Source organism: Falco punctatus, assembly GCF_963210335.1.
Source record: "Falco punctatus genome assembly, chromosome: 2".
In the NCBI taxonomy this organism is placed as follows: domain Eukaryota; kingdom Metazoa; phylum Chordata; class Aves; order Falconiformes; family Falconidae; genus Falco; species Falco punctatus.
Window position 1 is genome coordinate 101,087,557 of NC_137581.1, and position 27,198 is coordinate 101,114,754.

Here is a 27,198-nt window from a genome sequence, read left to right on the forward strand (position 1 = left end):
ATCTTTATTTTAAGCCTTACTATTATGTATTCTGTACAATTTTGACTTACAAACCAAAGCCAGGCTATGAAGCACAGAGCAAGTATAAACAAAACGGAAGATTTCTAAACTTGAAAATAGTGTGGTTTAAAGGCATTTTCTTAACACTTTGTGGTGTAAAATGTACCATTTCATATTTGTTTACAATAATTGCTTTTATTTGGATGCCCGATTTAGTAAGGTGTAACAAATGGTAACATGAAGTAGTAGACTGCCTGTTTTGATCACTGCAGTGGAACATAAATGATCAAATTAAATGGATATGATTGCACTAAATATTACTGTGATGGAAATAGAAGTTAGAGCAATTATCGTAAAATGAAATGAAACCAGGAATAGAATAATTTCTTTAGCACAATTACAAAAAAGATTTCCATAAAGTAACGCAGATCTTACACAGTTCTTGTGCATCACTTGCTATGGTTGTACCTTCCTTTAAAAATGTTGTTTTCACACCAAAGCACTTTGTAAGAAGAAACATCTTTGTTCATTGCTGAGTTAAAGCAATACCTGTCATAATGCACAGGAATTTTTAACAGTGGCTTGGGCTGGGGAGAGATGAAAGATGCTGTATCTAATAGAAATGACACAGGAAGATGTGGGTGGAGAAAAAACCTGCCCCATGAATTGGAGCTGGCCATGGCTTTGGGTGTAAGACGGTTCCACTGAAAAGAAGTAACAAATGGGCTTTATTTTCCTTGAACAGTCAGAAATACTGTTATTTTCTGTTTTATCCAAGAAGAAGCATGACAGAAAATTGGTTCAGTGCTGAGTGAGAGCAATGTCAGTTCCTGAGTCATCACCACTTTCTGGGTTTACCCTGGAAATCTGCCACTCAAGAGGTGGCCAGAACTGACCTGTCTCAGCCTGTCAGGAAGGGAGAAAGGCATCGGTCCTTTAAAGGAATCTTTGGACATTGCATAGACCTAGTTTCCTGTGGGTAGAAGTCTTACAGAAAACATATTTTTGCTGATGAAGCGTGCATTTGGGGGAATTATCACTTCCTAATAACAATTCATGAAGAAATAGGTTCATGTATCATAATGTTAGGGATGTTTATAACTATATTTAAAAAGCAGGAGGGGAAATTGCTGGCAATTTTGCTTCCAGAACATAAGTCAAGTGTGTATTATTAAGCCTAAATAGACTGGATTAATCAAATGTCATACTGGCACTTCTAATAATGATTTTACATTGCAAATTCCATTACCTAGCTTTACCAGCCAGGAGAAAAGTTACAGAAGATCAATTAGACAAACAGGAAATTACCTTTTTTCTTTATAGTCCATGACTTCCAGCACTTACAATGGTGCCAAGATCCCTGAAAATTAAACAGGCATTTGCCTAAGATTAATAATTTGCTTGCTTTCTGCTGAAGTCACTGTGGCTTATTTAGGACCCCAGAGTTATCTAATGTCTACTAGAGAGGCTGGAGATGATGAAAGCAAATTAAAAATGGCTTAATATGTCAGAAAGGATCACAGCATTTTAACATGGGGCTCTTACGTTAATAAATGCACCTGCAACATCCCGGAGATTAATGAGTAAGATCTCAGCAGAATTAATTTAAGTAGGACGCTGCCTACCGTGTTCACCGGTACACTTTCCTGGCCTGAAGCAGGAGGTGAGGTGCTGCGAATGGGTGGGAATGACCTCTTTAGAGACAAGGCACCCTGCCTGCGAGGAGGGAGCCTTACATTTGGCCCCAGGGGCCATGTCTAATTTTGGGAGGAACCCGAGACTGATTGGTTTTAGAGACAACGTACCCTGCCCCATTAGTAGGGTATCCTCTTTGATGCCCAAGCAGCCAGCCTGAGTTAACTGGTACATCTTCAAGTAGGACTCATTGTCCTTGTTGTGCGATGAGTGCGTTTTAAAGGGTGCTGTTTGGAGGGATTTCTTCTGCCCCACAGAAGAACGCGAGGGGTGCATTTTCCTGCCCCCAGTTTTGCCTGCCTTCCCCCTCACAATGCTGATGGCAGGTTGGGGTTTCTTGCCACTGGCCACCTGGCGCGGGAGGTGGCATGGGGGGCCAGTACATCTGAGCTCACACGGCTCAGAGTTCGGACGAACCTGCATGGGGAGCAGGTTTTAGGATCCCAGATGGTCTCTTTGCTTCACCACTGCATCTGTCCAATGAGCGGCTCTATTCATCTCTGCGGCTTACAGATCCTTGCACTTGGGGAGAGACAGCGTCAAGCGGCACGGAACTGGTGCTGTCGGAGGCACAGGGTCCCTTTTCTGATAACTGGGCTCATGAACACTAATCGATAATAATTGCTTTGGGGGGGGGGGCGGGGGGAGGGAATAAAAAGAAAATAGTTTGGCTTGACAGTCGGAGGGGAGGGGAACAAACATTTCTTGTTGTTCATTTGACAACCCCAGTTGCATGTCCATGCCCCGGATGGGGCCAGAGGATCTTGCTGGACCCAGGTTCGCACAGACCGAATAAATGATGTGGTTGTTACTACTTGAGCTGCTTAGCAACGGTTTGGGGGAAGAGAGTACTTCCTCCTCCTTTCAGCGGCTGGCTCCTAACAGGATGTTTAGCCAGATGGTGTACATAAGATTACTGGAAAATGATTTTCAGATAAACCATGAGCCTGAACAAACTAATGTAGTTCCAGGTGCATTATCTGGTAATCCATAGCAGAAGATCATTTCAGAGGAAAGCCCTACTGATTCTGTCTGTGAAAAAACTGCAAGTTTCTTTGTATCTATCTATCTGTATACAGAGCCCCAGCAACAATCTTACTTCTTTAAAAAGTGAGTAAGGAGGAGGCTGGAAGGAGGCAAAAGTTTCCTTTAGTGGTGGTTCTTTGAAAAGAGGCACAGAATGTGGGAAGACAGGATACGTGGGGATGAGGGGATGAGGGCAGCAATCCTCTTTGTCCAATCTGAATGAGAATTAAGATTCGGTTAGGGTGAAGAATTGTGGGTAGATTCATCAAAAAAAAAGCAACCCAAACAAACCACTATCACTCCTCATTTCAGTACATGAAATAAATATATTTTCCAATAAAAAAATAAACAAAAAATCCCAAACAGGATTTGGCAGCTAATTCCTTCATGATTAAGGGATGCAGAAACATATGAGGCAAAAAACAGCTTTTGAGGGTGATTAAATGCTGAAATGAATCCAAAGACATTTGATAACTGCAGAAGCAATTTACTGAGAATGCTGCTTCTACTTTTGACATTAACCATAATCTCCACTGAAGGAAAATAGGCTCAAGAAAACACAAAGCACAGGTTATATGTATGTATATGTATGTAGTACTTATAAAAGTAGGAGTTTAAAAGTTTATATTGCTGCTGGGGGTTGTTTTTGGTTTGTTTGTATTCTGCATGTTTGCCACACTGAGATCAGACTCTGCTGAGTGTTTATTTGAATGGAGCTCACCAAACGGCTAACCCTTGAGAACGGGATTTAAAAGCCACATAACGTTCAGAGAGCGATGTTGGAAATGCGCAAGCAACTGTATCGGCAAGCCACATTTACAAAGGTCATTTGATCCCAGCATGTGCAGAATGTATGCACATACTAATTGAGAGGCATATCTGAAAATCTGACAGCCTGTTATTTGTGAGAGCATTGCTTGTATTTTCAGGAATAGGGGAGGTTCACACGAGGGCAATGAAAATAGCTTGAAGCATGACAGGAAAGTGCATAGAGCCGGCATGCAAAGATGGTAATGCTGAGACAGAGGGCCATGAAATCACCAAGGTGGAGGAGAAGGTGAATTGGGAATGAGCTTTCCTTGCCTTTCTGAATACAAGGACTAAGGGGCATGAAATGAAACTAGCAAAGGCCAAATTTGCAACAGCAGTATAAAGTGGTTCCTCGCATAACTTGCAGTTAAACTGTGAAACTCCTTGCCACAGGGCACTGAGGAAACTAACAGCCTTTCACAGGTTCAAAAAGGCATTGGAAAAGTCCTGGTAAAATAATCCAGCAGATCCTGCTATAAATGGCTAGACATCACCTCTGGCTCTGGAGCTGAGTGAGCTACAGACACGCAGACACTGAGTTCTTGGGGGAAAGACTGCTATATGTTTCCCAGATACTCATGCTCTTTCCTAAACATCCACGGTTTGCTACTGTTGGAGACAAGAGCAGGAGAGCCTGCCCTTTGGCCTGAGCCAGCACAGCTGCCCCGTGTTTCTCGTCAAGAGATGGCTCTCGTTAGCAGCTGACTAACCACCACAAGGGTATCGGTGAGGTACCAGCCTAAGTGACTGCCACAAAACCAGATCTCACCCCTGAGCTGCATGAGCCCCTTTCATGTCCCCCAGGCACAGGAGAGGAGAGCTGGAGGGCCCTCGGGTGGGCTGCTGGCAGCCTCCATGGAGGGGTCCGGAGCCGACCAGTATGGGCCTGGAGAAAGGAGAGGCAGGCTATGAAGGTAAAAGACCAAATCAGAAGCGTCTGTCCTTGGAGGCTAGCAAGGGTGTCGTCATTGGGAATGAAACTGTCCTCCTTTTGCTGAAGCTGGGGATAAGCTCAGTGGTGGTAGAGATGCCTGTGCCCTCCGGGAGAGAGTGATGGGTGTACCCCATCAGATGATGCGCTGAGCATCAGGTGAAGGAGGCCTAAAGGTACTTGAAGCAACTTAGCAGCAAAGAGAGATCAGGCAGGGAAAGAGTCTAAGATAATTAATAGGAGGAAGGCCAGTCCAGAGTCCTTGTTCATCCTGTTACATAAAATTCCTTTTATCATGCCATCATCCAGATCCCAGTGATAAGTCACAAAACAAAGGTGCTGGGGTCTGCCAGTCTGGATAACGTGTAATCAACAGAGGGAGGGAGGGGGGTCAGAAATGTGCTGTATTTCACCAGTAGCTTTCTTAGGGCTAGACTCTCTCCTTGCATTAGTTGTTTTGTGATTTCCAGCTATAGTGGAGGTTATGTAGGCTAATATACCATTGTACTCTTGTACAGAAGCCATGTTTTCGTAGTCAATTGCATTTTAAAACTCCTCTACTTTCTTCTCAACCATTTGACGTTGAGTCATGTTTGCAAAGGTTTTCAGTGCAGGCTAACTGCTCATCTTTTTTTGAAACTCATTATTACTAAGAAAATCAGGCCTTCTCTCTCCAAAAACTTATTCTTACATTTGGGCATCTATTCTACACAGAACATGCGCACTCGCAACAGAAACCGTTTAGGTTACCACTGATTTTATAAAAGAGAACTTTAAATACATGGATTTTACTTTGCACAGACTGACGGCAGCAGCAGCTCAGTGCAGTTCAGTATCGCTGCTCATGGAGCCCTTGACACTTCTGCTCATGTTGGCAAAGGAAGGTGTCAGCTGCAGGTGGTTCGGTAGTACGCAGGCTATCTATTGCCCACCAGCACACTTCATGTATGTAAAAAGCTGCTGATGGTGGAGCCTTTAATAACGTGATCCGAATTTCAATAGTTTCTTGATCCAAACGTGGAATGACTTTACTGTACCTTTTCCAATGTGTTTATTTTCCTTCTGTAGGTCTGGGTGAATAGGCGGTATTTCACCATACACATAGTGAATGTGCTTACATTTTTAGGGTTGTTATTTTGCTTGGAAAAACTTCATGTTATTTTTGAGCTATACAAGAATCAAAAAGCAAAACCACCAAAGACATTTATGAAAACACATGTGATGTAGAGTTTAACCAAAAAGCTTTATCGAACTATGGTTACCCTGAGTAGTACCTGCTTATAGGGCACACCAGTGCTGCTAAACCAGAAAAGATAATTCATATATATATTGGGCACAGTGTGCAAATACTCTGCACACTCTCAGGGTAATCCAGGAGCATATTGACTGCTACGCCAGCAAATTAACTAATAAAATAGCAACATGCACACAGGTACTCAAGGGCTTAAGGGCAAATCTTACTTTGATTGTTCCTAGAAGAAGAGTGCATTTTCTAGCAAAATTTTTAGAAAATGAGCTGAATACATTCTAGGATATTTTGCTGAAGGTTAAATCCAGGTTCCAATTACTGATGTGTACCTCATTGCTATAAATGATGTTTTGCAGACTATGGAAAGTGGTAGCTTATATTTAGATAGGAAGCCGATAGGAACTATCACTCATAAGAATTTTCCACTTAGATGGAGAATGAAAAGAAAGCAAAATAATCCCACAAACCCCACCCACCCCAAAATAACACAAACAAACCACCAAACCCTACAAACCCTAGACCCCTACACCCAAACTCAGCAAGACTGAAACATTTCCTTTGAGTTTAATTTAGATAACTAACTTAAACACTTGGCTTCTGCATAACTTTGTCTTCTTGAGCTCATGCTGCATCAGTTACTGAAAGTGTGTAGATTACATTGCACACACTCACCAGAGAGCTGCACAGAGCTGAGATCTGATGCAGATCTCATGTATCAGTACCAGTAACATATAAACCCAAGTATTATGTAACATATAAGAACTCAAATATATGTTCCCCTATCATTTTTATGTTGGTAACATATAAGAACAGCTTTACAGGGATTGAGACTTCCATTGGTACTAAGCATTTGAAACCTACTGTATTCAGAATTGAAAATGCATTCCAAATTAATCTAAAAATGTTCATATTTGGAAATACTCAATTAAGTCATTCTGAATAACATCTAGTCTGTCTTTAAATTAATGATATGTATGCACAACTTTTATGCCATATTAATTTAGTTTTGTCCTAGCATCTCCTTGGTTTTATTAAAAATTTAATTACTTCTTAAGCAAGGAGATTATGCCTGCTATTGAGTTAAGTTATGGCTAAATTAGAAGTTACCAGTCTACAGGAACAGCTGAAATTATGCCACCTTGAAATCTGACTGTTTAAATCACAATTCCAGACTAGAATGTCATAGACTGTCTTTTCTCTCCTTAAAGGTTATAAAACTATTTTTAGGCTAGAACATGTATCTGTAGTTGATTTTTAAAATAATATCAAATAATAATGCCATCTGGTTCCAGTTGTGGTTATATTTTTAAGACCTAACACAAGCCCCTAAAACAAGATCTAAAACTACTCACGTATCTTCAAGCGTAGCATGGAGATAGTGGTGCTGCAGTGATTTTAAAGTTATTAGGAAATGTTTCTAAAAACAACAATGTATTGGTGATAGCAAAGAAAGGTCTTTGAAATCCCTCAGTGCTATCAGTTTTGACCCAGTATGACTTTTATGTAATCTTTACATCTTTGTGTGAAAGCCTGTGGCAATTAAGCGTGAAAAACAGTGGCTGAGGGCAGCATCGATAGAAATGTGGTCACCTGGCTTCTGATGACCAGTGCATACTAAACTGTGTCAGTTCTGCATCTGAAGGGATACTGTGATGGGAATAGATATTTAGCTGCCATGCTCTCCATGCTGTAATTCCCATCCCAGGTGCCTTCTAGCTGACCTAAGAGATTTCTTGTTCAGGCAGCAGTCATTTAGTTTTAATCTGAGACCAAATTACTGCATTTGCTTCCTTGTCACCTAGCAAAATCAAACAAGCTTCACGGTAAGTGAGAGACAATTACTGATGGATGTAGGGAACAAAACAACTGATTGATGGTTTTGCTTTCTTTTTTTTTTTTTTTTTTTTTTTTTTTTTGTGTGGTTTCACACATGCCAGTAGGTATTGCTGAAGCCAGTCTGAACCACAGTGTGCCCTTTACCCACAGAGACTGCTCCTGTCACCAGGCTGGCCCTCCGTTCCCCCAGCGGGGTTGTTTGTATGGCTCCATGCTGAACCATGCAGGGAACTGACTTGTCCAAAAGGATCTCAGTTTGAAGAAACAGTTTTTTCAGCTGAACCTGTTCCTTCATCTGTCCCGCCACGTGGCTGCACACCCAGCTGTGCGGGGCACAGACCTTGAGCAGCAAGGGGCAGGGCTTGCTTAGGCACTGAAAATGGCGTGGTCGTGGGAGTGGGGACAGTCTTGGACAAATCACTTCCCTTTTTTGACTCAGCATTTCCCAGAGAATTTAGGATTTCTGGAAATACCTGTTTATCTTAATTTGAAACAGTCAGTTTTCAGCTGTCTGTGTAGAGGCCATAAAAAATAGACGAGGAAAGGTCTGAAAGATGAGATCAATGCTAATAAAGATCAAGTCTCTTATCTCTATGCTATCGTCCAGTCTCGAGCAACTACTGCTCTTGGATACTGTGGTAAGGATCTCTTCACCCATGTCAAAACCTAACTGTATCCAGAAACAAAGAGCCAGCACAGGAGAAGAAATTCATGGGTTCTCATGGAAAAGGAGGGAGGAGAGATGAGACTGCAACAGGGACTAAGAAAATACAGGAACAGTTGCATGCCTGAGTAATAGAAACTGAAGGGGAAAAGTGGTACATGGGGAAGAGTGAAGGGGAGGAGGTGAAAGTTAAATGAAAAGTGAGGGAGAGGTCGATAGCAGAAGGATGATGACATGAGTTAGAAACCAAGACAAGGAGCAAAGTAGCTGAATGAGGGTTTGAAGAGAAAGATCATGGCAGTTATTGCCACCTTTGGGGAAAATGGGCTTTTTAGTAGAAAAACCTCAGTTTTCTGCAAGAGTGAAAAATAAAATGTGAGACTCAAAGCACTGATTAATATTGGTTGGGATGGGCTGAAAAAGGGAATAAAGTGATTTAGGAAGGAAAATATTTGTGACGAAAGTAAATACTGGCGCAGTGTAAAATAACAGATGTGAGAATACTCCTCATGGAGAATGAATAAAAGTAGAGATAAGAAACAAACTGTTGCACAGAAGGAAACAAAATGGCTTGTCTTGAAAACAGGGACCACGACACTGACAGAAAGGAATGAGAGCACCAAGGGAAAGGAAGCAAAACTAATGACCACAGATTCAGATGTCACTTTGGTAGATACTGAAAAAGAAGTGATGGGATGGAAGGAAGACCAAAGGAAACGAGAAGCAAATCAGAGGAGGAGAGGTCTGAGAGGTACCTACATTCAACTTCACAATTCTGGTGATGTTAAGAGCAGCGCAGAGGTGCCTGTGTTGCTTAAAGGCAGCTACTAAATTCCTGCAAGCACTTAGCTTCCTCCTTCCTGAGGAGGACTTCATTCTCAAGATGCTTAACTGGGAAGAGGAGAGGTGTGCAAGGAGACCCAGAGAGAGAAAATGGCTACCTCAGGGAACACACAGCATGGGAAAGGAACATTGTCACTGCTTAAACACACCTAAGAGACAGCCTGAGACCCATAAAAGCTCACTACCTAATGAAAAGTAGTATCTCATGATGCATCATGTAGAAACTGCAGCCAGGACTCAACTGATTTTATGGCTGCCAAACTCCCGGCAGCTGGAAACCATTTTCAGCTCTTGCAAGGCAAGGCGGGATCACACTCACGATTTCTCAGGAAAGTTCAATAGCTCATTACCTACGTGAGCACTTATATTATACCTCTGGGAATAAGGTTTCTTTTCCAGAAAGATAAGGCTGTTAAATCAGCTTCTGACCTCCTTGAGGCTTACACAGACAAGATTATCTACTGCCTGGAAGCAGACACAGAGAAAATCCTGATCTGCCACATCTTGTAGAAGAGAACTCCCATTAAATACATCTAGCACAGTAGCCTTAAACCGCTCATTTTGGTCCATGCACAAGTTCACACAAGTGTCTTTTGAGATGTGGCATCCACAAACTCTTCCAAGATTCCAGCACTGAACTTTTGTCTTTTCTTTCTCTTTATAATACTGTAAGCCATATGTGAAACTGTAATGTGTGAGTCTATCTCAGACTCATAAGGCAAACTTTCTTCCATGTACATCACACGGATAAACTGAAGGAAGTGTGCTTTGATCCATTATGAGCACTACCCAGTAAAGGTAGATGGAGCACATTTATTCCAACATTTGTCCAAAGGCTACAGGGCAACATCTTTCTTACTTTCTCCTTCTGTCTATGAAAGCAGGACATGGACCAGTAACTGCAGAATATGCAGTCAAGTTTACTAGCACTAATTTGATCCCTCTCTCGATAAAAACACAAGGCTTCATCACTTAGGCTCACAATGAGGAGATGTTAGTGTTACCAGTCCTACCGCGTGGCATAGTCCCTGGTGTGGCACAGAGATTCATGCTGTTCAGGTGGCTTACACAAACCTGGCATTGGCCTTATAGACTGTAAGGCCAGATGAGACTTTACCCTCTTATATTTCAGCTGGCCTCCCGGCTCTGCCTGAAATGATCCTTTCATGATTTTAGGACATGTCCATGCTTAAGTGTGGAGACCTCTCTACTCAAAGTTTGCTCCCTGTTGCACATCGCATTTGTCACTGCTGACATTTCAGTAAATATTTGTCAAAAGTTAAACTGATTTAGAGGACAAATTTTATTTTATAATTTTGTCCTTTATACTGGTACTATACTGACAGTCTGGTGGCATAAGTGGTGTTTACTGCGTTGCTGCTTCCTTGGGACAGGGATGTCTGTGTGATGAATGTCCGGAAAAGGGAAGAGGGTATCATCAGACTGAAAAAAATCCTAACCAGGACACTGTTAATTTGCTTGGTTTTAGCATAGGAACATTGCTCTGATAAAGGGGATTAAGTGATGTTTGTGAGAAGATAACCAGCATAACCCGTTATAATGGGGAGTGCTCAGCAGATTGGCATTACTGTTGTGCATTTAGATGTTGGTGCAAAACTGTATTGTTCAGTTTCACTGTAATTATATAATGCAGAGTCTGCACTATGGCTAGAACAACAGCAACAAAAGCTTCCATTTCCTTCATTTTTTTGTTACTGGAATTTCACTGTTAATATTCCACAGTTTTCTTCATGTACTTTTCCCATAACTACAACAGCTGCCCTGTCAGGGAGTGAAAAGCAGGCAATGATTATGTGACAGCTTTAGGGTATTTACAAAAATCAAATATTTTATAGATGCTTTTATGACCTTTGCAGGGAAAGGCTGAAGTCACAAGAATAAAACCCGCTGTTAAAAGCCTTACCCCTTCCCTACTTCACAGCACAAAGCTAACACCTCCACTCAGCATGCTAAGGCTATGCAGAAAATAGAGCAGCAGCCTCATTGCAGAAAGACGTATGCCTGCCACAAGGATGTTACGGCTATAGACACAATCTGACAGAGTAAAAATGTGAAAGCCTTCACCTAGAAACCTGAAGGATCTCATTCTTCAATACTTCCAACCAGCTGTTTTGCCTTGTATTGACTTCATCAGGGACAGTGCTGGGGGCAGAGAGGAAGGATTTTATTTCTGGCTGCTCCCAACCACCTTCTTGTCCCTCATGTAGCTGGGAATAGCTTCCTGACAGATTTGCTCCATAACCTTCCCAGGGACTAAGGTGAGGCTGACCAGCTTATACTTACCCAGATGCTCTTTCTTGCTCGATGGAAAAAGGCCTTGCAATGGCATCACCCAGCTTGCCTAGCACCCTCAGACACAGCCCCTCTGGGCTTGTTGATCATGCCTCATTGGCCTAAGCGATGCCTTATCGCAGCACTCTCCAAACTATCAAGCTGCAACAAGGTCTCTTACCATCTCATATCAGTATACCCTTCATACCAGTCCCTCTGCTGCCTTCTCCTTGTCTCTCCTAATCCAGGGCATCTGTTCTCTCTCCTCTTACTTCTTCCTCTCTCTCTCTTATTCCTTGGCTGCTCCCTCTTCCTTGGCTGCCCAACCCCTTAACAGCACCAGCCACAGCTGCACCTGATCTACATCAGCCAACCCGACACCCCTGAAGCCAGCCCACAGCTGTGTATTATCAATGCTGATTAACCCAGCTTCATTCCACTACAATGCCTAACTCCTCCTTCCCTTGCAAAGGGAAGTGCTACACTCCCACGTACTTTGCATAGGCTCAGGAAACTGGAAGATGAAGTGGCAGGTCTTATTGCTGAAAACTGAGGCAAAGCAAAGCATCAGGTACCCCAGCTTTTTTCTTGTCCTTTGTCACAAGGTCCTTCCACCAGGATGCCAGCTAATAAATACCGCTGCAATTTCTCTATATGCAGCTGAGGTTGCCAACAATGCATCCTTGTGTCTCCACATGTTGGCAGAGCTAATTTGAATGTCAGAGAAGCAAAAATTTCTTTTTCTGTCTGCATCTTTCCTTCCCCGTGTGCCCCAAGCCTTGCGTTGCTCTTTGCCGAGGTCTGGTGCAGGAGCCAGGCTGCCGAGGCCACCCCTCAGGCGTTTGGGCTGGACATGAGCTCAGAGGAGGGAAGCTGCAGTCTGAAGGACATGTCAGAGAGACCACACAAGAAAAGGATGGATGCAGTCCTTGCGAGGGATATATGGCAGATTACTGCCTTGGCCTTGACTTGTCTTCTGAAGCTATAATCAGACCTGCTTCTGCGGAACTTAGGGAGTATGTCCCGTTCCCTTTTCTCCCACCACCTCCAAAGGCAATCCTATGCAGATTTATTCTCATCACTTTCAGAAGAGGATGAAGCATCCTGCCACTACGTGGGCCAACAGAACCTGACTAAATGCAACTGTTCATGAGTTGCCTCTGTGGCATTGCCACATGCTGCTTGCTGAGTTATCTCAGTGTTGCTCTTTTTAAGTGCTTTATAGCTGTTTTTGTCAATAGCTGTCAGGTTTCAAGACACACTGCTTGTTGTGGTGCTTCATCTCATTACAGTACCAAGAGGCAAATCCTTGCTTGTTTTGGGCACTCAGAACTCAGCCTGCCTTTGGGGGAGGTTTGGCTGAAAGTGTACAAAATTAAACACTACATGAATTTGTGAAAAAATTAATTTCAAAGCAACGGTTCACATACGCCTAGCAGACCTCTTTTCTTTTTCTCATATTCTGTCCATCCTAAATTCAGAATAGCTAAAAGAGGAGAATTAATTTCTATTTAACAAGCTGACTTTGCGACACACTGGCATGAGAGCTGCTTCTCCCCATGACAGAAGCTTGTATGACCATAACACCTCTGTGGGGCTGTCAGTTTTTACCTTCATTAGCGATGGAGAGACAGAGTTCACAGCCATCAAAAAGCCTAAAGACATTATCTGTCAGTTATCACCTATGAAGTCAGATTTTCTTCATCTTTTCAAGAGATGGCAACAGTGCTTCTGGACAACAGAGACACATTATTATTTGCTCACAGATGCAGGCAACGTTGCAGAAGGAACTGTAACCTTCACTATATTTGCATATTTCCGTAAATCCTTTCCATTTATGTTCTCAGTCAGTGCAAGCTTTCTGGAACCTTAACTTTGAAGAAAGTTTAGCCTATGGTTTAGAATGATTTTTTGAAAGTTTGAATAAAACATTAATTCCCTCTCCTTTCTGGATAGAATTCCTACTTATTTCACACATTTTTTTATTGATTTCAGAACTGTTTCCCAGAAGTCTCTCCTGTTTGGCATTCTCTAGAAGTACCAAATGGAAGACATAGCAAAAAATGTTAGCAAAGTCCCACTCCAAATATTTCAATTGAGATTACAGTTAGAATCCATCCACCACATCCTGCCCTACGATAACTTGTCCTAGAAAATGCATAGTATATTTATGGTATGTGCCATTATGCAAGCTTGTATGTATGTATATTACAATCTCTTTGTCAGTACCATGATATTTGCATTAAATTTCATGGTAGCTACAACCTTCTCTGGAAAAATAAAGTGTCACCCAATTTGAAAGCAAAGACAGGACCAAGTTTTAGAATGGAAGCTCAGTAGGAAATAAAATTCTTATTTTCATAAGTTAATTAGTCCATAAAGCTGGGCCCTGGTCATTACGAGTAGTTTGCAGATGCCAGTAAAGAGGTTATGTCAGAAATTACAAGGTGATTTTGACTAGAGAACCTTTTAATAAATCTGAATGCTGCATCACTTAGTGGAGGGAATCTCTCTGCTCTTCAGTGTTTATTAGGAAGCATCCTATTCCTACCTTAGTAACTCACTGCTGGCATACTTACTCACCTGAATGATTAAGAATGTCATAATTTACATTTTTAAAAATGACCTTTTATTTTACTCCAAGGGAATTAATAGCCCTGACAAGTTTTTCCAGCTACACAGTGGCTCCACAGGGCAGGGAAAAATAAACATTAGCTCCATCCATATTTCACTTTCCCTGCACTATGGAGCCATAGTGTAGCTGGAAAAACTTGTCAGGGCTGTTAATATTTGTATATTAAACACTGCTGCTTTGAAGGGGGTGCAGACTGTCTCTCCCCTTATGCAGAAAGCAGACATGGGCATTTCCAGGTGAGCAACGTGGTTGCAGCTGCAGGCACTAAACCTGGCTGGCCCATAAGGCAGGGTGGGGAGGTTGAGTTGCCATAGCCACTTACCTGCAACCATCTAAGGTTACAAACACAGTCTGTCTGAAATATCTTTTCCCTACTGCCAAACCCAACCAAAATCAGAGGACATCTCAATGAGTAGAAGAACTGGGAATAGCCCTGGCCCAATGAATCATGACCAAGAAATTTGAACGTTGTAATTTCCTGAATTGCCAGCTGGCCACAGTTTCGGGGGCAGTGATAATCATTCCGTGTCAGATGTTTTTGACAAAACATTCCCTTGTGGAACTTTATGAAAAAAGTGGCATCAGTAGGAGCATTTACTACAGGAGGGGCAGAAGACCCAGGCTGAAGGCTTTGCTCCATCTGCCTAGGACACTGGAGCCTCACTCCCCCGGTGAATGAGAGTCTCTGGGCTACTGGACACGCTAAATGTTTTTCCACCACTGACTTTCCCCAGTGCCATTATCCATTAAAATCTCTGTCAAGCTGATGTTTTTTCATTGGCACAGAGGATCATTTTTCACTAAGACTGGCTTTAGATGGCATGTCGGCAATATGCCAGGTTCCCAAGCTTTGTCCTGCCTCGGTGTGTGTGTGGCTGCCGGGATACAGTTAGGCACTCTTTCTTGCAGCAGATATTTAACTTCCAGTTACACATATAAAAAATTCCTCCTGAAAATCGTTAGAAATCTGACCAGAGCTTACAACTGCAGCCATGGGCTTCTGCAACAAAGATCAAGAAACCACATGCTTTTTCTAGGCAGCTGAGGAGAGAGATAGCACACTGAGACGATAATAGATAGTAAAAATTATTTGCAGATTTTTATATATAAAACTCACAGCTTTATCAGTTTATAGTTCCACAACATACCAAAATCTGACTGTACACATCTCAGACATTTCAGTTCAGTCGCTCACACCCACATACCCACTGCTTCCAGAGGGCACACTGCCTTAGCAGTGGCTCACTGTAAGCAGAAATTTGGAATTAATCTAAATAACCTCTTCACCCTAAGATTTAGATGTAAACTGTCTCAAGCCCAAGGAGCAGGTTGGAAATTAAGCCTTATAAAATCCGTGATGCTTTGCCTCCTTTAACATCTTTTTTTTTTTTTTTTCTTACTTAATGGTAGCCCTATTTACTTTTTGTAGGTCTACTACTTTAAAGAAATTTATATAATACATATACACTATGCTTCATAAATCCAAATGCTGGAACATGAAAACAGTTTTTATAACAACATTAAGGAAGATCTATCTTTCTTATGTGTACCAAAGGCATCACACTGACATTTTTAGGTGATGGACCATAAGTTTGCCCATGCAGCGGACCCCAGGGAAATGATGATGACAATAAAGAATATATTTAAAGAAACATTTTTAAAGCTGTGCTCCACAAAGATAAACAGTAATCGTATAATCACTTCTTAACTTTGGGTTTTTTGAGAGGACTTCAGCTCAGGCTCCAGTTTCATGGAAGAAATTTGCCAGAGACAGATTACCCTGGGAACATTTCATAGCACATAGCCATCTTTTTGCGGCATAATCAGGTAGGCAGAGATCTACATATCAGAAAATGCCCTTGCAACTATTTACTGTGAATTGTACCTGTAATTATTTGCAGGCACAGAATTTGAAGCTAATTCTGAAAATAGAGGCCTTAATATCTCGAATAATTTCTAGCAAATAGGTTTGGGTAATTTGCAAGTTGTAAAGCGCCATAAAATCTAAGGCATTTCCTATATCCATCTGGCATATTGGTTAATATGGGCCAACTTAGTCAGGGTGTAAAAACAATTTCAACACTAAAGAGGCAAATGGCTTTTTGCTATTTGTATCAAAGCCACACCAAGTCCCCTAAGCCTGCTTTTCTCTGGCACTGGATAACCATAGCACTTAACTATTGTAATAATGGATGACATGCATAAACATTATTGAAGGTTACTTCCTCCTTTGTGCCTAAAATGATTCCCTTGAGAGCACGTACAACTTCAGTTTCACCATTTCTGTCATCATTCAGACATATCTGGTGGGATTTCAGATACAGTGGCTTATTAATAACAGAGAAAATCCTGTATGTATGCACACAGTACCAGGACAGACAGTTACTCAGCGATTTTAAGGAGTTTAATTATAATGAGTTTCAGTATTTATGTTCAACTATAGGCCCTCCAGTGGAACACAAACTGGTGTGTATTGGCAGCGCTTTATATACATAACGGGGAATTAACCATGAATAGACATGAACTAGCTGTGAATAGTTTTATGTGGCGTACAAGGATAAGACCCTGGAAGGCTTCTCCAACATGTACAATGAGTCTGAGTGGGGATGATGCAGTATACAGATGCACCATCAGAGCGGATCCAGGAGAGTTTGTTGCCATAAAAGCTTAGTTTAGCAACAGCATGACTTTTATCTCACCATCGCATGCACAGCAAGGCAAGCCTGCCTTAAGCATGCAGTTGCATGCACAGTTGCTCTGTATCTCAGCAGCCATGACGCTCATCCTTACAGAAACAAAACCCAGAGACTTCATTTGACATACAGAGCTGCTTGCCTTTTCTCCTCCAAGTTAGAGCAGTGCCTACAACTCACTCCAAATACTCATAACCTTGCAATGTGCTGTCTGGTCTAGCAGGTTACTTTCCCCACTCCTGGGAAACTAATGCCTCCATGCCCTCCTCCCCATGCTCAGGGAGGAAGGAGGGTAGGGAAGCACCAGTATGCTAATGGTCAAACCAGCATCAAAGCACACATCACTTCAGCACACCGAGGGCAAGGGCTCGCATGGTTCTTGATCACCCATCACAAGCAGAAAAGAGGCATTTGGTAAAGGGAGAACATCCATGAATTACTTGCAGTTAAGTACTTCACAGTGTAGTGTTTAAAGGCCCTTGTTCATCTCGGGCATTTTGGTTTGCTACATTTTTGTTGTTATCTGTCCTGAAGCAGAAGCAACTGTTGTCTTGTATGTTATGCTGTTTGACAATTTTTTCTGTATTCTACATGACTGTGCAGAACAACAACAACAAAAAACCAAACGAACAAAAAAGAAAAAGCTAGAGGCAAATATCAGCCAGGTGTATAACCAGGAGGTGTTATAGTGAATTGCCTGCCAGGTACTTCTGCTCTCTATAGTTACCTGTCATAGGCAGCAGCCAGGAAATCCAAATATTTTTTCTTCCTTGTGCTGTGAAGGTGGCAACAACCAGTTAGATGCAAAGCTCACAACTTTCCTCCAAAAACACAATGCAAATTGCTGGAACAGACAAATATGGAAGGCAGTGTTTGCATCTGTAAATGGAAGTGAGTCACTGCAGTTCTGCCCACTTTCCTACATCCTTCCTGATATTATTAAAGGGAATAACAGCCTTTGTGAAAACCAAAAGCTATCCACGATACAAAAGAAAAAGAATAAATAAAATATGTAAAATACATATTCCCTTTTCAGAACTGAACTATGCATTGAGATGGATCCTTGAAAAATACAATTGCAAGTAACTAATCTGCAGAAACTATTCTGCCCTTTCTGTTTACTCCTTGCTACCAGTCACGTAGAGGAGGTGCTGGATACTGCAGGGATTTGCAGAGCCAGATTCACAGCGCAGACCAATGAAAGGTTGGTATAAATGTTCTCATATTAAGAGATCAATCAAACCAGTACTGTATTTGTTCTGAACCACCAAAGCAGTGCAGAAGGATGTGTGTGCATGCAAAAATGGAAGAGCCTATGCAATACACTGGAAGGGAACATCATCTGCATTCTTTCAGCTAAAGGCCACTTTCCCAAACTGTGCTGGCTAACTTCTGTCCCAGAAAATCTCTCCAGCTGTTCATAGGACAATGGGATCATTGAGGCTGGAGGAGACCTTGGGAGCTCTCCAGTCCAATCTCCTGCCCAAAGCAGGACAGTTCTGGGATCAGACCAGGCTGCTCAGGGCTTTCTTCAGGCAGGTTTTGAAATCCTCCAGGGATGGAAGTTGGAGGCCTCTCTTGCAGATACACAGTACCACAGGTAGGTGTGGTAGCTGTGGCAAGCGCATCCCTACAGCCGCCACAGGGCAGCTAGGCATCGGGCCAGTTAGATCCACCAGATACCAGCAGGGCCTTCATCCACCTGCCCCAGACCTTGTGGAACCTCATCCCTCTGACACATGGGCCAAGGAGCTGGTGCAGGGTCCCAGCAGGACTGTGGCAGGACTCGCTGTCTTTTTCCATGAGGATTATTCAGATTGGATACCATCGTCCCAGGTAGAAAGAATTCAAAGCCTTGACTGACTGATTTCCTCTTTGTTTCAAATGCTTCTCTCAAACGTGCTGCTGGATGTTGAATAAACAACTAGCAAATCCTGGAACACTTAAGAATATACAATTTTATATTTATAGCAGAGTCTGAAATGTAGGTCTGCTCCTCATAAATGAGACTGATTTTTTTGTCTCCTTTTCTGCCCAGTTTGCAGAGGAGAATGTAAAACCAATCTTCTTAGGAGAATTTCTGAATGCTGCTTTGCAGCGAGTTTTAACTTCAGTATTATGCTCATAACCATACCTACATGTTTTCATGAAAATGGTTCTATTTTCATGAAACTGTTCTATTTGCTGCTGTACATGTCCCCCCATAGAGCAGAGCTTGTCCTTCTGCATGTCCCCATACTTACTGGAGCTTGAGAGTGACTTTTGATGTTTAGAAAGAAAATGGATGTATCAAAATTTGTGTCTGCCTTAGCAAAGCCTGCTGAAGACTTGCCAGATTTCTACATGCTGTTAACTTCTCCCTCCGTGCTTAATACAGTATTGTCTGAGGTCCTTTTCTGTGACTGAAAAAAAGAGTCCTTCTACCACCTCTAATCTACAAACTCTGAATGATCTTAGCCCTTTTGTGGAATAAATACTCCAAGATAGTTATCATGGAACAGCGGTGGCAATCAGCCACCACTACCTATTAAGATATGCTAAACACAAAAGGCCTCCTGCTGCCCTCATCCCACTCACCGATCCTCACAGGGAGAGGCAAGGGACTTCAGCATGTGGTGCACTGAGCCATTTCAGTACAAGGGAAATGTTGTGCACAAGGTGCACTATTCTTATGCAGAGATTTTGCAATTAATTGTCACCAGGTCTGAATAATGCAAAGGAATCACTTTCATAACAAAAATCCCAACTTGAAGAAAAAACTTTCTTAAAAAAAATCTTCAATCAAGAAAACCAAGTTGCTTCTAGCAGGTGATTTAGATACAAGAAACATCTCCAACACATACATGTTTCAAATACGCTTTTCAAAGAAAGTCTTTTGATGAAAGACGGGAATTAAACATCAAAACCAACATCTACCAATTGCAAAAGACAGTCCTTGGTGTGACAGCTGGTCAGCTGAGGAGCGGAGAGCTGACAGCTCTATTACTCAATTCATTATCCAAATGTTTCAGAACATGAGATAATTTTATTAAAACAGTGATGTCAAAGAGTTATTAAGAAAGCCAGCAGAAAATTGCTCTTAAAAGAGAAAACTAAAACACCGAAAACGTGTTTATCAGTTTGGATGGAGCCACATAGCTGCTCGCTGAGCTTTGCCATCAGCCTACAGGAGCAAAAAACTTCACCCATGCACAGTGGTGAACCACTAAGTACTTTTTGTAGATGTTCTCCCAGGCATTGTCCTGTGAGCAGAAACCTGACTATCTGCATGTTCCTGCAGGTTTCTGAAACAAAGTTATCTAATGAAACCTGGTTATCTGCAGACAGGCAGCAGATTTCTCTCAAAGCCCTCCTTTCCCTCACTCCCCACTTTAATATCCTCTGCTTCAGCAGGGCTCCTGGTACCTGGGCTGCCCACCCTGCCTGCCCTGCCTGCCCTGCCTGCCGGGGGGCTGCTGCTCTTCTCTCCCCACCAGCTGCTCCTCACCAAATTCACAGAAGAGGAATAATCTTCGTGAAAGCTGCTGTTATTTTGTGAGGACAGATGGAAATGACTGACAGATGGACGGAGGGCTTTTCTGAGTCTTCCTGCCCTCAGAGAGAAGCTAAAAAGTCTTGGTTTTATGTGGCATGTGCGAAGGATATAACAGCAAATGCCGTGCTGGTGGAACAGGCACAGCTGTGTGAATTTATACTGACAGGGCAGATCGCTCACACCAATTTACTGTACCTTGTTACAGCACGTATTGCGTTATGTGCTGGGCAGACACAGGGTCAAAGTGGCACCAGCAAAGATCTCCCTGGGTAAGGGCTGAGGAAGACTATGCTTCTTCATCCTTCACCCAGTGCTAATGCTTGCAGTATTCTGTGCCTGCACATTTCTGAAAGCTTTCATGCGACACTAGCAGCAGCAACGCCAGATGAAGGGGCAGGAAAAATGGCTACAGCGTGATCTATCAGCAAGATGGTCATGGTTTGGCAGTCAGCCCACAGACTGGTTTCTCCCTTTTTTACATCTGTGAGCAGTCTGCAGATGCCCCATCACCAAGAGATTAGTTTTGTTTGTTTGTTTGTTCATGTTAAATTGTGGTAAATTGCATGGAGCTGTATCTCAATTCGGAAAGGTTTTTTGTGTACCCTTTTAAACTCTTCACTGTGCTATGCACTCCCCTGCCCTCCAAGACACAGCCCATTTTCACCACTCTGGCTGAGGAGTTTTTCAGACCCCTATGCTGCCAGCAGGTGGGAAGCTTTACAAGTCTCTCTGGAAGGGAGAATGTCAGTGGGTGCAGCAGGAGCCGGCAGTGCCCTGCTGCCTCCTTCCCCAGCTGCAGGCTTGCGTCCTGCAAAGGGGGCTCTGGCCACCCGGGCAGAAGGGTGAAGACCCCCTGGGGCATGTGGTAGCCATTGCCCCCCGTGATAAGCTGGCAGAGCCTTCCTGCGTTTTGCTCACTCCTGCCATGCTGTAGTTGCCGGGGAAGCTCCCAGGGGCATTTCCAACTGCAGTGACCTCTCTAGCTCTTAAGACTGTTTGAGGAGTGGTAAATCAGGCACAGAGGGAGGCTTCTGCTAGAAATGCCGTTAAGTTACCTTGCCAGGCCACTGAGTGATCTTCCTTTGCTGTTTGGGTAGGAAGCCTGAATATGAGCATGCTCTGCTGAAGAAGGGCATGCCATGCAGGGTGCGCCAGCTGCCCTCTGAGCTGAGCAGATGTGCACACACGGGGAGGGGGAAGCACAAGGGGTGAGAAAAGGAAAGAGGGAGAGGCATTTTTGTTAAAAACTCAAACCAAGCGGTTAGGGAAATCCACCTGCATGATTTTGGATCATCACATAAAGACATATTTGTGTACCGTGGTGCAGTACCGTTCAGCATGCAAAGCCTGTGCTGATGCCACAAAGTTGGGGACCTGGGACCAGGTATGGCAAAGCCGTGTCCATCGGGTGCTGCCGAGCTGGCATGCATGCTGGTGTGTTTGAGCTGCGGCCGCGAGCCAGAGAGCCAGAGCTGGTATGCTGCCCAGCTCCTGGCCGCCTCTGCGGAGCAGCAAACAGCAAAATTCTGACAGACCTAAGGAAGCAGACCTTTACTGTCTTTCTCAGTGTCATGGCTCCATAAAATGGCATTCATCCAGCCCTGTCTGAACTTTCTCTGTTTGTTTTGTTGTGGTTTGTTTGGTTGGTTTTTGTTTGGTTTTTTTTTTTTTTTTTTTTTTTTTTCCAGTGCCTGTAATATAATTTCATGTGCTAGGGAGAGAAAACAGTCTCACTAATAGGACATCAAAGCAAACTCAAGCCATGCTGTGTTTTAAATAAAAAGACAAAACAGTAGTTTCTTCATGTCATTTGCCTCTTTGCTGTGTATCTGCATCAGCAATATTCAGAAGCTGGGAAACCTGGAAAACCCTTTTCTGGCAAATAACCATAATGCTGATGTAGTGTTAATTTATGCATGTGGAAAGTATGAGACCTTCAAGGAAACTGAACCCTCACCTGCATTCCCAGCCTTGTTACCCTGCAATCACAATAAGGAACACGGCAAATCTACAGAAAGGTGCCATACCCCTTAAAAGTCCACTATGGTTTACCTCTGTGGTGGGTTGACCCTGGCTGGATGCCAGGTGCCCACCAAAGCCACTCTGTCACTCACCTCTTCTGCTGCACATGGGAGAGAAAATATAACGCAAGGCTCATGGGTTGAGATAAGGACAGGGAGAGATCATTCACTAATCACCATCACAGGCAAACCAGACTCAACTTTAGGAAATTAGTTTAATTTATTACCAATCAATCAGAATAGGGTAATGAGAAAATAAATCTTCAAATGCCTTGCCCCCAACCCCTCCCTTCTTCCAAGGCTCAAATTTACTCCTGATTTTCTCTGCCTCCTCCTCCTCAGCAGTGCAGTTGGATGGGGAGTAGGGGTTACAGTCAGTTCATCGCATTGTTTCTGCTGCTTTTTGCTCCTCAGCAGGAGGACTCCTCACACTTCCCCTGCTCCAGCCTGGGTTCCTCTTGCTACAGGTCCACAAGTCCTGCCAGGAGCTTGCTTCAGTGTGGGCTTCCCATGGGGTCACAGCCTCCTTTGGGCATTCACCTGCTTCAGTGGGGGGTCTTCCACAGGCTGCAGGTGGATATCTGCTCCACCGTTAACCTCCATGGCTGCAGGGGCACAGCCTGCCTCACCATGGGCTTCACCACGGGCTGGCGGGGAGTCTCTGCTCTGGCACCTGGAGCCCCTACTGTCCCTTCTGCATGGACTTGGGGGGGTTGCAGGGCTGTTCCTCTCACATATTCTCACTCCTTTCTTTGGCTGCAACTGCTGTTGCACAGCAGCTTTCCCCCCTTCTTAAATATGCTGTACCAGAGGCGCTACCGCTGTCACTGACTGGTTCAGCCTTGGCCAGTGGTGGGTCTGTCTTGCAGCCAGCTGGCATTGGCTCACAGGGGAAGCTTCTGGCATCTTCTTACAAAAGCCACCCCTGTAGCCCCCCCCTACCAAAACCTTGCCGTGCAAACCCAATACAGCCTCGGTATAAACCTACTTCCTTAGTGCTCTGCTTGGGTTTGCTTTTTAAATACCTTAATTGTGGCTGCAAACTGTTGTCAAAGCAGCTGCCTCCTTTAGTGAAATGAGTGCCTATTTTGTAGAAGGGCCCTTTGATCATAAAGGCATCAAGAGAACATTCATAGTCAAAAATAATAATAAAAAAATTACTTCTAATACTAAAAGCTTTGCTGTAATTTAAACATGGAAAAGAACAACCAAGGAAATGTCCAGCCTCTGTGCGTTTTCTTCCGGTCAGCAGTGACTGAGAGTGGGCAAAGTGTAGAGTCCATTAAATTTCACATGCTTGTCAAAGAGGGCTGTCTCCAGTCAAACCTTTCACCATGTTTTAAGATACTTTTGCAACCCTTCTTGCTCAGTTGTCATCTTTGAGATACCTATGGTACCATAACTCCAAACCTTTTCTTGTTTCTTTCTGGTTCTCTTTTTTCCTTTTTAGAGTGAAGTAATTGTTTTTTTTATCAATGTCCTTCCTAATGTCATCTGCAGTCAGTGCTCTGCGAAGTGTCGTCTCCTACAGTGAGACTGTAGTTAGGTCTAGCTTTCCGAGCGCTCAGTTTTTAAGGTAGATTATTTCCATTGAACTGGGAGTGTTGTCAGGCTTTTCTAATAGCCCTTGATAAAGATGTTCTCAGGCACAGACCAAAAAAGTGAGGAAATTGTCCTCCTCCTATATAGAAAAAAAGTGGCTGATTTTGCATACACATATAACTTCTGAGGTTTGGAGACCCACGCTGTGCATCCATCTGCATAAAATCTCTTCTACAGAGTTGAGAATATTTTAGCTCTGTAACACCTACCTTGCAAAGAAGTATGCACTGGCTTAGCTTTAACTTTAGTCCCATTGAGCTCAGTAGGAACAGTCACATGTATTAAGTTTAGACATACGAGTCCTAGCATAATGAGAGAAAAAACATTTCTTCAGAAACCATGTATGAAATTTTTACTCATTTGAATGTTGATAACAAAACCTCCATGAGCCAGGACTTCAACCATGACTGCTGTGTAAAGTGTCATTCAGCTTATTCTGCAACTAATTTATAAATATGTCATCTGTCTTGGCTTACTAAGAACTAAATCTGATAACATGAAAAGAGTATCCCACTGTTTTTCAGACAGTTTTCACATCTCTCCATTTTCAGTGAAAAAAAAAGAGGAAAAAAATGAATTGTGTTGCTTTTGTGAAAAAAACTTTTGATTTTGAATTTGATGAATGTCATAGAGAAATTTAGGTAAAATTCATGTCACCATTTCCTAAATTCATTTGGCTTTATGTAGGGCATATGGCAAGATACCTTCCAAGACAAAAATATAATGAAATTAATTTTTACAAGCTTTATAAAAAAATGCATGATGTCCACACTAAAACATTTACAAACATTTCATGGGGCTTTCAGAGAAAGAGATTAATTTCTATATTTTTTTTAATTGCCAGAAAATGCCTTAAACAAGGAAGCTGTTTTTTCATAGGGTACACATGGAAGGGTTAAAAGAGATCACTGCTGAAGTAAAACATTTGCCACATTAGGCAAGGAGAAAGGTTTTGTCACATCCTGATGGGATGGACATGATTAAATGTGTGGGCTCCACACACAGCTTTCAAGAGGAGGCGTCTGCGGTAATAAGAACTCTTAGGCATTATAAGTGTGATCCATTTACATCCAAAAATGGGAAAGAGGGATCATGCAGCTTTGTCCTCCTCAGGACAAGACTCCTGAGGACTTGTCCCCTGACGTGTGGCCTCCTCCTTGCTCACTTCTTTAGTGGAAAACCCATGCAAGTGTCTCAGCTGGGAGCCCAGTTGGCGTATAGCTAATGCAGTGTGTTGCCGTGCTGCTCCTTTTCCCTTTTCCCTTTTTTTTTTCTTTTTTTCCTTTTTTTTTTCCTTTTCCTTTTTCCTAGAGTCATAGAATCTTAGCATCACAGAATTGTTTGGGTTGGAAAGGACCTTTAAAGGTCATCTAGTCCAACCCCCCTGCAATACATAGCTGGAACATCTTCAACTAGGTGTCCTGCTTAGAGCTCTGTCCCACCTGACCTTGAATGTTTCAGGGATAGGGCACCTACCACCTCTCTGGGCAACCTGTTCCAGTGTTTCACCACTCTCATCGTAAATCCTTTTACCACCCTTTTAGTTTTCTTTTCCCTTCTTCCTCTTCCTCTTCCTTTTCTTCTTTTTCTTCCTTTCATCCTTTTTCACTTTTCACACTGCCTTTGGCGGAAGGCATGACAGTAGGAGGTGCAGCTGCAGCACCTCTGCAGCTGGCAGGCAGCCTGCTCCCAGCTGTCACTGCTGTCAGAAATTACCACGGCACCCTGAGGGTGGCACATGGGACAGAGCTGCAGCCGGTGTCACACTGGGCGCAGCCACGTGTGCTTCTCCGGTTCCCTCCTCCTGCATCATCTCCAGTAGCAGGGATATTGGGCAGAATAAAAGCAACCTCCAACATAGTAAGAACCTGATTTTCAGAGCCAAGTGAGGGTTTGTTAACAAATTCCAGATCTGTCCAACAAGCGTGTGGAGGGACTCTCTACCAACTAAGGAGAAACTTTCATTTGGGGTTATCGGTGGATAAAAAGTGGGATGTGAGCCAGCAATGTGTGCTTGCAGCCCAGAAAGCCAACCATGTCCTGGGCTGCATCAAAAGAAGCATGACCAGCAGGCTGAAGGTGGTGATGCTCCCCCTCTATTCTGCTTTCATGAGACTCCACTTGGAGCACTGCATCCAGCTCTGGGACCCTCAGCATAAGAAGGACATAGACCTGCTTGAGTGGGTCCAGAGGAGGGCCAAAAAGATATTTTGAGGGCTGGAGTATCTCTCCTTTGAGGACAGGATGAGAGAGTTGGAGTTGTTCAGCCTGGAGAAGAGAAGGCTCTGGGGATACCTTACAGTGGCCTTCGAGTACCTAAAGGGGCCTACAGGAGAGCTGGGGAGGGAATCTTTAACAGGGAGTGTAGTGATAGGACAAGGAGTAACAATTTTAAACTGAAAGAGGGTAGATTTAGATTAGGTATTAGGAAGAAATCCTTTCTGTGAGCATGGTGAGACACTGGCACAGGTTGCCCAGAGAAGCTGTGGGTGCCCCATCCCTGGAAGTGTCCAAGGCCAGGCTGGATGGGGCTTTGAGCAACCTAGTCTAGTGGAAGGTGCCCATACCCATGGGAGTTGGAAGCAGATGGTCTTTAAGGTCCCTTCCAACCCAAACCATTTTATGACTCTATGATTCTGTGATTACTTGCTGCTAAGAGCACAGCTTGTGGCATGGTGGCTGAGCACACGGTACACTTCTGGCCATGGCAAAGCACGTGCACCGGCAATCACAGCTGCACCGGGTGCTTTGTTTGTCTTCTGCTGTGGATGACGGGCAAGCTGTTAGGTTGGAGCTGCTGTCCTGAAACAGAAGGCTGCAAAACTCCCTCCTAAGGGCAGAGAGTGTACCTGCTATGGTGCAGAAGTGCTGCTGCTCTTGTTCTGGGGCTGCCCCAGGCAGGTGGAGTGGACGTCCTGCAGTGATGCCAAGCAGGCTGCAGGGCTCACCTCTGCTGCTCCAAGTCAAAATGGGGTTGCGCTCTGCTAACTGCACAAAGTTGGGCTTTAGATGCCACAGGAGCCAGAGGGATCTGTGGTCATTTTTCTTGATCTGAAAAGATAGGGCCCATGGCGTGAACTTGTGCCCTGCTATAAGGAGCATTGTCTGTTCTGGACTGTATTTCTTCTCTAAAACTCTCCACTCCATTTTCTTTTTTGACTTTTGCTGCATGCGGCACCAATATTTTCAAGACATTATTCCCAGTAGCTTTGAGGTGTCCTTTCTGAATAGCAAGACCTAATGTAATTAATTTCATTTTTAAATTAATCATTAAATATATATAACACAGGTAATTGTCATCAACTCTTTTATAAATCCCTTATCATTATTTATCCTTTCAATCGATCTTCTAAGTAGTGAATTCAC

General features: G+C 43.2%; 1 protein-coding gene across 6 annotated transcripts in view; it reads left to right on the top strand.

Moving 5' to 3' along the window:
* The window catches only part of GRIK1 (glutamate ionotropic receptor kainate type subunit 1), a 174,534-nt gene that overhangs the window by 44,976 nt on the left and 102,360 nt on the right, over positions 1 to 27,198 (top strand). The window contains exon 1 of one of the 6 annotated variants that reach the window (XM_080376542.1): positions 11,386 to 17,878. The exons of the other annotated variants lie outside the window; for them this stretch is intronic. Within the exon in view, the coding sequence (XP_080232668.1) occupies positions 17,872 to 17,878 (7 nt within the window). The 5' untranslated portion in view covers positions 11,386 to 17,871. Of the gene's footprint in view, positions 1 to 11,385; positions 17,879 to 27,198 lie in introns of those variants that run through there. 6 annotated transcript variants of the gene reach the window in all.